General features: G+C 48.3%; 1 protein-coding gene across 1 annotated transcript; it reads left to right on the top strand.

The window, feature by feature from the left end:
* Nucleotides 1-2,688: 2,688 nt before the first annotated feature.
* Nucleotides 2,689-3,836, top strand: LOC124705535. The gene has a single exon (XM_047237237.1). The coding sequence runs from the start codon at nucleotides 2,689-2,691 to the stop codon at nucleotides 3,571-3,573; it is 885 nt and encodes a 294-aa protein (XP_047093193.1). The 3' UTR covers nucleotides 3,574-3,836.
* The last annotated feature ends 6,772 nt before the right edge of the window (nucleotides 3,837-10,608 follow it).

Here is a 10,608-nt window from a genome sequence, read left to right as displayed (position 1 = left end):
ATATGAACTTGTTGAGTACGCTCGTACTCATACCACTCTTAAATCCCCTGCTTAGATTGCCTGAATCGTCTTGAGGAGGACATCGACAACCAAGAAGGAGCAGAAGAAATCTGCTATGAAGAGCCAGACCTCTCCGGAGGTGTAGAAGGTGTAGACTATCTCATAGTCTACGGAGCCGGGAACGGTTCCGAAGGAGAACAAGCCTAGGATCATGGAGTAGTAGTAACTGAGCAGTAGGAACACTTAGTACTTACCTGCTCGAGGAGAATAAATGTATAACCTGCTAAAACTTCTATATTATAAGCTAAGCTGGGTTCACCTCGAACCCAGGAGTATTCCTCTCTGGACCCAGGAGGAACTCCGTGATGATATGTACATATGGTTTGTAATAATAAATGAATGGGTTATGGACCAGCTATGTTCTGTTGTACTACTCTGAGGGATGTAATATTTGCGGATTGGTACTTCGTGAATGTTATATCAACGACTGGTATACTACAACATGAAGTGGTATGCAAGGTCACCACAACGTTCCCTTGAGCTGCCATGTGAGCCAATGTATGAGGCTGCACTGATGTTTTCCATGCATGTTTTCATCTATACTTGTGAGCAGCCACACCTCTAATGACATGTGTTCTTCGTGCAGACTGAGAAAATCATGCTTGGAGCACCTGCTGAGGTTCCCGACGAGGGACCGTCGAAGAAGCGTCGGGGAAGGAAGGCTAACATCGGCCACTTCCACGACGAGGTAGGGTCGGACCACTTCGTCCGGATCATATTCAAGCCTAACTTTGGCCAGCTCCTAATCCCTCACAAGTTCTTCAAGTGGTTCGGACCCATCCCTTCGAACATCATCATCCGCACCAACACTGGCTGCAGCTGGAGGATGACTACAAGGAGAGAAGGTAATGACGCATTCATCGACCAGTGTGGACGACGCTTTGCTATCGCCCATCAGCTCAAGATAGACCAGTTCCTCACCTTCAAAAAGGTGTCTAGTCTTGAGTACAGTTTAGTCATCTTCGACCACACATGTACTAAGGTGATGAGCATGTGCCCGGACTATGGCGATGCCAACACGTGTGTCGTCTTCGAAGAAGAAGTCTGAACCATTAGTGGTATTGTCTCGTTGCTACTATGTCGTTTCTACTATCTAATGGTGTCGTGTCTGAACTATGGTGTCTGAACAAGTGTCGTGTCATCTCGTGAATTATGGTCGTGGAACTATGGTGTCTGGACACATGTCGTGTTGTATTGTCTCGTGAACTATGCGCATGTGACCAAATGAGAGTTCTTTTCTGATCCGTGATCCGTCTAAAACGTGCAAAAAAGTTCTTCTCCCTAACGCAGTGGTGCAAGAAATCAACCAATACTACCAAAGGCGTCCCTAGAAAATGGGTGACCACCCATTAAAAACAAGAGCACGAAATTGGCGGCCACCTTAAAGATGGCCTACGAAACAGAGGGAAGCCAGTCAACAAAAAGAAATAGCCAAAAGGGGGACATGGTGTTTCTGAACCCGGGTGCATATGCACCCTTTATTTGAAATACATATTAAATATATTTCTAAACGTTAAAAAAATAAAAATAAAAATGCCTCGTGTATACCTTGACATGTTACATGTTCACAAAGTTGTTTCAGCAAAAACCGATATGTTTTGTGCCCTGTACTAAAAAGACAAATTTTTGGTGTTAAAATAGTCTATTTCTCGAGGCATTATTTGTCTTTTTTACACAGAGTATAAAAATTGTTGGTTCTACGTGAAACTTTACGTGTACACATAGAACATGCCCCTCTACATGCTAAATTTTTTTCTAAATTTTTTTACTTTTTAAAATATATTTTATACATACCAGGTGCATATGCACCCATGATCAGTTTTGGTTTTCCGCCAAAAGGAAAGCTTCTTTCGTAGATACCCATATACCAGAGGCACAAACCAAACGAGACAAGCGCGTGCCACCCGGAGCTCCACGAAAGAACTGGACTCCACTCCATGGCCAATTACAAAAAGAGAAGAAGCAAGCGGCACGCACCACCGGCCACGGCTCCAGCAAAAGAAGTGAAGAAAAAAGGGGCAGAAAATCCAATTGCAAATGATCACTCCCACCCTTGAGTTCATCTGGGCCCGGTCTCAGGCGGTCACCCAACACCACAAATCCAGTCAAGATAAAATTTTAAAACACGAATCCAAACCAAAGCAAATCGAACGCAGAGCACAGCTCGAAAGACCAGCGCAAAGTGCTGTAGTAGTACCTGTTTTAATTAACTATTTTTACAAGTACGTCGATTTCAAAAGGATAAAAAGTACGGTAGTACAACAGCCATTGTCTGTAGATCAGCTGATCGTCTGGAGCCGCCAAACGTTTTGACCGCTCGCTGACGTTGGGTCCCTGTGTTCATGGGGGCCACATGTCGGTGAGTGTAGATAGGTATGGGTAGAGTGAGCCGGTGGAGGTGGGAGGCAGGTGTGATGTCACTGACACAGCGCCCCACGGTGGCGAATGAATAAATCGGCCCGCCATAATAACGCCCGGAGCCAAGCCAGCCAGCCGCGCGGCCACCACCACCACACCAGTCACCACCCGCCCATCCACCACCACCACCACCGAGCGCAATCCCCGAGCAACAGCGCGCCGCCGTTTCCCCTGAGCTCTGCTCCGTGCTCGTCTGCGGTGGCCGTCACAATGGCGACGGCGTGGGTGCGGTCCCTGAGCTGCAGATCCTACGGCGTGGCGGACGCCGTCGTCGCGCCGTCCCCAACGCCGAGCAAGAAGATGACGCAGACCTTCCCCGTCTCGTGCGCCGCCGCGGAGGACGTGAGGGACTCGGTGGCGCCTCCCGCGCGGCACGCCAGCTCGAAGCATGAGAAGCCGCCGCGGCGGGAGAGGCGGAGGGGCGGGCTGGACGAGCGGGAGAGGCGGCAGCAGGACGCGAGGCCGCGGGCCAGGAAGAAGCCGAAGCAGGCGTTCATGCCGTCCCCCTCGCCGGCCGCCCCGGCGCCCACGGCGTTCCTGACGATGGCGGAGCTGCCGGAGGGCCACTCGTCGCGCCAGGTGGTGGAGCTCATCTTCTCCTCCGGCTGGGGCCCCGCGCAGGCGCCGCCGGAGGTGGAGGCGATGTTCCGGGTGCACAGCGCGGCCAGGGCGGTGGCGCGGTTCGAGGACGCCAGGGCGGCCGCCCGCGCGCACGGCGCCGCGGCGCGGTGCGGCGCCGACGGCAACGAGATGATGCGCTTCCAGTGCCGCCCGGCCGCCGGCGCCGTCTTCGGCGCCGGCGTCGCCACCTGCCAGCTCGGCCCCTGCAGCTCCGCGGTGCGCACCTTCGCCTGCAGCGGCACCGCACACGCCAGGGCCGCCGCGTCGTTTTCGCCGTCGCCCGGCGCGGGCCGCAGGGCCATGCTGGTGTGTCGGGTCATCGCCGGGCGCGTCCGGCCTGCGCACGGCCAGGACCAGCACGGCCGCCACCACCGCTCCTCGGACTACGACTCCGTGGACATGGGCGACGGCGAGCTCGTCGTGCTCGACAGCCGCGCCGTGCTCCCCTGCTTCCTCATCATCTACAAGGTCTAGTATCCGCAGGGCGGCGCGCCAGTTAACCACCCGTTGATCCCCGTCCACCCGTACTTAAAAATCACCATCCTCTCATCTTTTTTGCCTCTCGTTTAACATTCCGGAGGCGGCAGGTTCTAGCCATTGCCACACTCCGGCAGTACGTAGGATTAACAGAGATTGGAGACCAGGCCCGTGTGTAAAACTGTAAAAGATTGCTTCTTTTCTTCTTCTTCTCCGCTTTGAATCTTGATGAAATGGTATAGAAATGTTTTTTTTTGCTTCTCCCTGCTTTATTACCATCCATTCAAACATCTCTTTCTCCCCCTCTTTCTCTGCATTGTACCATGTACGAATTCAGCTCTGAAATTTCATCTTTCTGTGGCGCGGACATCTTTTCCGGCGCAGAGATTTGTCGCCCTAGGTTTAAAGCTTTCTTGTCGCACATCTCTCGTGTTCGCTTCTCCTTTTGGCATTGCCAGGCAGAATTTGTCGCCGCCCTCAGATGATTAGGAAGCCGTATGGTCTGTTTTGTCAGGTAGGATATAAGAGGAAGTTGGCAACATCTTCAGAGTGCAAGCGCAAAGTTTTCGGGCTCGTGGTCTGGGTTTTACAGGAAACTGACGTTTTTCTGCAGGGTTGGCTTCGTTCTTGGTCCCTTTGCTAGCTGCTGCTTGTCCGTATAAATCCCTTGCCAAATTATTTCTCTAGCTAGTGTTCTAGGCTCTCCTGTCAGGAGTATGTAGAACTAGTAGGCATTCTTGGTATAGTTCTCTTCAGGTGATCTTGCCCCCGCTGGTTTGCACTTTTGCTGCATATATGTTGCAGTGTCGTTTTCGTCGATACCCTGATCCTGTCAACCACACATCACACTGATTCCAAGTAGCATGATATAATAGAGTTTCTAGGTTGTTGTATAATTTGCTGTCTTGTCTGTACCACCTCCTATGTTGGTAGGAGTACTTGTTTTTCATGTTTGTTTCAACCTTATGTCGTCTCATCCATGTTCATGCTACTACTAGGTAACACGTAGGCCCAACAAAAGTATATCCCCGCAAAGATTTCACCCCCTAGCTCTTGGATCTTGACGAGGGATCATGGTGTGTAGCATGACATGTTATGGTGTCTCTTGTTGAGGCAACTGAATCCAGCTCACTGCAGCTAACACTCGGCAGCATGTCTCGCCGCTCGCCGGACCACCCTCTGTGTGAATCATTGGGCAGACAAGGATATAGGAACCCTGGACAAATGGATAGGATAATATGACTTTGCTCTTATGGTAAACGCCTACGTGTTAACCGTCACTAGTGGCACTAACAGCAACTGCCTTCTTATTTTTCTTCTCGTTGCTGTTGTCACTCTGAGAAGGGACGTGCCAATCTACCGGGAGTGCAGGAAGAGACCTGGAGCAACAGGAATTATTAGTCTTTCGCTTAAATATTTAGAGGATTGGGATGAGATGCAGTGCTGCATATCTGACTGGCTAATTACTGCAGATCACGACCATGTGGTCAGGTCAAGCAGTCTGAACTTCATCTGAAGAGTATAATACACTACACCAGCGCTTGTGTTATCTACTACTCCCTCCGGTTCATATTAATTGACTCTAATATGGATGTATCTAGACATATTTTAATTCTAGATACATTCATATTGAAGTCAATTAATATGAATCGGAGGGAGTAGTATGATCCATCATCGATTCCTGGAGCCCATGCCAGTTATTCATCCTCGCCTGCTCTCGTTATGCTGCATCGCACTGAAGTTCTACTGTGCCTGCACGACCTGTAGCAGATGGCCGTATATCTCTGGACGGGTATAATTGGGCATATATAATTTGCCTGTGCTCCTTGCAGACCCCAGTACATGGCATTGTACGCACGTACCAGTAGACATGTAGGTACGTCAAAGAGTTCATACCACTTTGACTGCTACCTGGCTTGGCCTTGTCAAGTCTCCTTCAGTGCTACCCTGAATCCTGGAGAGGTAGACAGAGATCGTCGATGCATGTTTCTCTGACGGGCGGAGTAAATCTGGAGCAATGATGCGCGCAGCGGATGTGCGAGTGCGAGAACTTGCTGTGCCTTTGCCGCCTCCCACCGACCAGATCAGCCCTTCATTACGAGTAGATGTGCCACTACTGAATACTGATCAGCTGCTGCTGCTGCTGCTGCTCAGGTCATCATGGTGAGATCCTGTGTCTCGCCGCAACACTAGTGCGTCATGATATCTCTCGTTGAGCGCACAGCGATGAAATACCTACGAACGGCGCGCCTGCGAGCTTCATGAACGAAGGAATAGATGGCAGATCTCCGCGTGTTTTTCAGCATGTTCAATCGAGTTCAACACGGTGGATTGGGCTTTTCTCATCGTGGTCTTGAGGAAGATTGGCTTTGGAGAATGGCTACTTGCATGCATATATGCGCTGCTCTCCACGGGTCGGCGCGTATACCGCTGAATGGCTCCTTGGGTTTTCGGGTGACCAATAGGCTTGGACTTTGATAAAGGAACCCCTTCTCCCCGCAATTGTTTATTTTAATCATGAAGGTCCTGCATTTGATGATTGAGAAGACCACGAGAGAGGGGCTGCTTACTCGCCTAGTAGCATCGGGGTTGCACCACCGCACCTCCATCTAGGCGGACGATGTGCTGACTTTCATGCGTCCCATGGTGATGGATATCCGGATCTTATCCGCGATAATCTCAATGACTTTGGTGTATCGTTAGGCCTCCGCACCTTGACGAATGCCCAACAAACCTGATCCGCTGCACCAAGACAAATGAAGTACTTGTGGTATGGTATCCTATGGTGGCCTTCCCTTTGAGGTACCATGGGCGGCCCCTCGATCTGAGGAAGTTGGCTGTTGCCTAGTTGCAGGACCGGGTGGTCACAGTGGCAAACAAGTTACCATGCTGGAAAGCCTTGCTGCTCTATCAAGGAGACCGCCTCCAGCTCATCTGCGCGACACTCTCCGCAATGTCCATATTTGCCATGATGTCCCGATCAATACCTTAGTTGAGATTGAGAAGATCATTTGTGGATTAAGGATGTGAAGCAGGGGCGTATCCAGCAGGGTGGAAGGGTGGGGCCAGCCCCACCCTAAGAATTAGGCCCATATCGTACATATTAGTGCTACGATTCTGCCATTTAGGCTCAACCCAGCAGCAAAAACAAAGCTGTCTGTTCTCGATCACAAAAGTCCAAATGGATAACACATCCCGCCCCAGCTTAGGGGATGGCTGGCGAGGCGGTGGCTGATTACAGCGGCCTTCTGCCGGCGGGGCTGCAGCCAGAAGCCACAACTGCGTATGGGCGCGATCGCCCAAACGGCAGCAGTTTCCCTTCCATGCCCCTTGCATCTAGAGGTGCTAGATCCTTTGCATCTTTCAATTTTATTCTGAATTTTGTGTGCAGTTCGTACACATAAATTTCAGGTGCTTTGCCATAACTTTTTTTGCATTGCAATATTTCAACGCCAACGTTTCATTAGTGATCAGTGAGTATGAATATTTATTAAATATTTCAATCTAGTTGGAGATCCAAATGTAGATTTGCAGTTTTTATGATAGCATTTTACAAATGTGCTTTGCCATGTTATACTTTTAGCATTAAAAATTTACAACTAGTTGCCCCACCCTAGCGTAAAATTCTGGATCCGCCACTGATGTGAAGGGAGGCTATTGTACGTGTACTGGCATGGGGTAAGGTGTGCATGCCTAAGGAGTAGGGTGGGCTTGGCATACCTAACTTGGGTCTTATGAACATGGCATTGCAGGTTAGGTAACTATGGCTTAAACTAGTTGATGACTCCAAGCTATGGAAGGATTTGTGGGGGCCACACCATCGGCGACTATGGTGGTTAGGCGGATTTTCGCCGCATAGATCTCTAGCGTATGATAGGGTTGTTTCAAGGTTGCCTTGCCCTAGTGGACATGTGGAGTATTCAGGAGTACTTGGCTATTGTGTGTCTGTGTGCGCGTGCGTGCGTGTGTGTGTGCGCTGCCCTTGTGGAGCCTTAGTTGCGTTCATGGTGTTTGTGCCATAGCGCATTGTAAGGTGGCCTCTTGGCCTTTCTTCTATGAAACTGATATATCTATCCATCGACGTATCATTGAAAAAAGCATGTTGAATCGAAATATGTGTGTAGGGTTCTTTGCATACATGGAAGGGTTTTGTGTTGAAGTCAAACACATACAACATGGGTTGTTCTATCCTTCACTATTTTAGGGTAAACTCTTGTTATCACTATACGAGGAAGTTTCTTATGACATCAATCAACTAAGTCCATCAACCGAAGAACTTTCCATGCCTTCATTATTTAGAATAAGCGTTAAGATATTTTGGTTTCTTTTTCCGATTTTATCATCTAGCAGTAAGCCATATGGGCATGTTCTGAATCTCTAGCTCCCTCAAACCCATTTGATAGAGTTTGAAATCACGATGTCAAACATAAGGAAGTAAGATGTGAATGGCCTCAAGATGGGCATTAGCGTGAACTTAAGTCTCACTATTGTCTAGACATCTGACTTATGTGAATGTTTGTGTCATCGATCTTGCGTTGTTTCTCACAACATCTTCATCTTTATCTTGCTTGTTTTGTAAAGATCTTTTTTGTTTTCGTGATATTATTGCACTTCCACTAGGTCTCTCAACTAGAGACCACACATGTTTGTGGGTGAAGTTATTGAGTTCTTCATGCATATCATTCGCCCAATTCAGGTTTTTCAAAGCATATCCTACGCTCATAGTTTTAGCAAAATGAATAAATTGATTCTCACCATCAGATTTTAATTATAGAGTGATAACTCCCTTTACCGAGCCAACAAGAATGTTCTTGACTTCTGAAAGGACACGGATGTTGCCTAGGGCTGATGAATGGACGATTATTTTTTACGTTATGGGCTTAACAAATGTGAAATATAACTAGCGTTTAATTTGTTAAGCACAAAACCTATATAAAGTAGGGTTCACCTATGTGTACCAATAACTTAAGAAAGACAAGCTACTATGTGATAACAAGATATATAACATCAGGCACGAAGGCTATCACAAATTAAATTGCATAAGTAGAGAGTTCGGTTATAGGAATAAGGGTCGAGATCACGTCGATGGAAAGAAGAAGGTTACGAACCAAAGGACTACCGACTACAACAGCAAAGAGGACATCATGCTCTGCCATTCTTGGCTCTTTATTAGCCCAGATCCTATATGCGGTGACGAGAAAAAAGGCCAAGAATATTGGAGGAATGTCACCCAAGAATTCCATGAACGCTGGAAACTAGCTCCCTACCGCATTCATAGTACCCGCAACCAGAATTCTGCCCAAAAGAGGTGGGCGTACATCCAATAAGAGAAAAACAAATTTTGCGCGGCGATCTACCAAGTCATATCGGGCAAAGTGAGCGGCCTCAACGTTGTGGACGTGGTAAGGCTAATGCGTGCTTCATTTGAGCAATGTAGATGACTTGGCAAAACCCTAACAAATTGTGTATGTGCAGGTGCCCCAGACCTTAGATTGCTCAAGGCAGCGTGGGGAAATGGCTACCACATGGTCCAGTGTTGGCATGTGGTCAAGAACCCTCCAAAATGAAAGCTAGGCTACGCGGCATAGATGGTCAACATCAAGAATGGCAGAGCCGGTGTGGTGGTGGCCATCAACGGCGAAGAAGAAGCCCCAGTCCAAAATGCCCTTGCATATCGGCCAAGGGGCCCGAAGGCCACCAAGGTAGATCTAAAAGCGCGAGGCCAGGCCCTCGCGTTGAGGGAGACCCTACAGAAGATGATGGCAGAGACATAAGAGGCCCTGTCCAAGATGGAAGAGAAGCGGCGCTAGGAGAAGGAGGCCACCACCGCCACCTTCAGCGACCACACCAAGCAGTCCATATTGGCCAGAAGATGGAGGCCGCAACCAAGTTGCTCACCGACTTAAACATCATGGATCCGGAGTAAAGGGCATGGTTCAAGAAGAAACGAGCCATCATCCACGAACATGACCCTTGATCGCCCACATCTATCCTATTTTGTTTGTGCCCCTTTTGCAACTTGCCTAGCTTGTACTCATATGCACTTGGTGATTGAATAAATTAGCAGAATTTGGAACCAATATTTTTATTTTTTATGGCATGTTGATGAATTTGGTTCAAAATAAAAAACTTTGGCTAGCCTATCCCACCCAAATGTCATTAATGTAAATGAGAGTAAATTAATATCCCCGAGACCGCAATCTAAATGAAGCAAAACAAATTTTTTATGTGTCCAAAATAGGCCGGCCCGCTGAATACCCTTATGATAAAAAGCAGATGAGCTGCTTAATTCTCTCAATAGAAAAAGAGGAGAGTATAGGAGGGGGAAAAGGAGGATTATCGGATTGTCTTAGTTATCTTTTGCATCCAACAACAACATGGCTAAATAATTGATCTACCCTAGAGTGTAAGGCTAGCAATGGGTCGGATTTGGTCGGGTCAACCTAAACTAGACCCATGTCCATCATCCTTATCGGGCACACATGTACGACCCTACCCATGGGTAAGGAATGAGACCTATGCCCAAACCCATCGGGCAACCCGATCCTATCGGGCAACCCGATCCTATCGGGCAACCCATCGGTTACAAAAAATGGAGAGTTTGACGCAACCAAATATTTAGAACACATCGGCACATTGTTGGGCTGCCAGGACAAAGAGTGATGTGTTCTCGTTCATGGCTTTGTGACTGCAAGTAGTACTAATATGCACATGTTTGGTGTCTGGATATAAGAGCTTTGTGTGTAAACGATGTATACTATCTACATGTATAATGTATGTGTATCATAGCCCACGTACCATACAAAATAATTTAATTGTTTTAATTAGTAAATATTAATCGGGTGACCCATCGGGCAACCCGTGGGCATAGACTGATACCCATGCCCAACCCACGACTAATCGGGTTGCCCATGAGTCGTTTCGATGGGCGAACATCGAGACCCATACCCTACCCATTTGGGTCAGGTGCCCATGGCAGACGTATCCATGGGTCGAAAGGCCGGCTTGACTAGAGTGTAGCATTTTATAGGA

Source organism: Lolium rigidum, chromosome 4 (assembly GCF_022539505.1).
Source record: "Lolium rigidum isolate FL_2022 chromosome 4, APGP_CSIRO_Lrig_0.1, whole genome shotgun sequence".
Classification (NCBI taxonomy): Eukaryota; Viridiplantae; Streptophyta; class Magnoliopsida; order Poales; family Poaceae; genus Lolium; species Lolium rigidum.
This window is presented reverse-complemented; position numbering and strand designations above follow the sequence as displayed.

What these genes read in the sequence shown, in the direction of transcription:
- LOC124705535 (XM_047237237.1), top strand. Translation starts at nt 2,689, where the DNA reads ATGGCGACGGCGTGGGTGCGGTCCCTGAGCTGCAGATCCTACGGCGTG.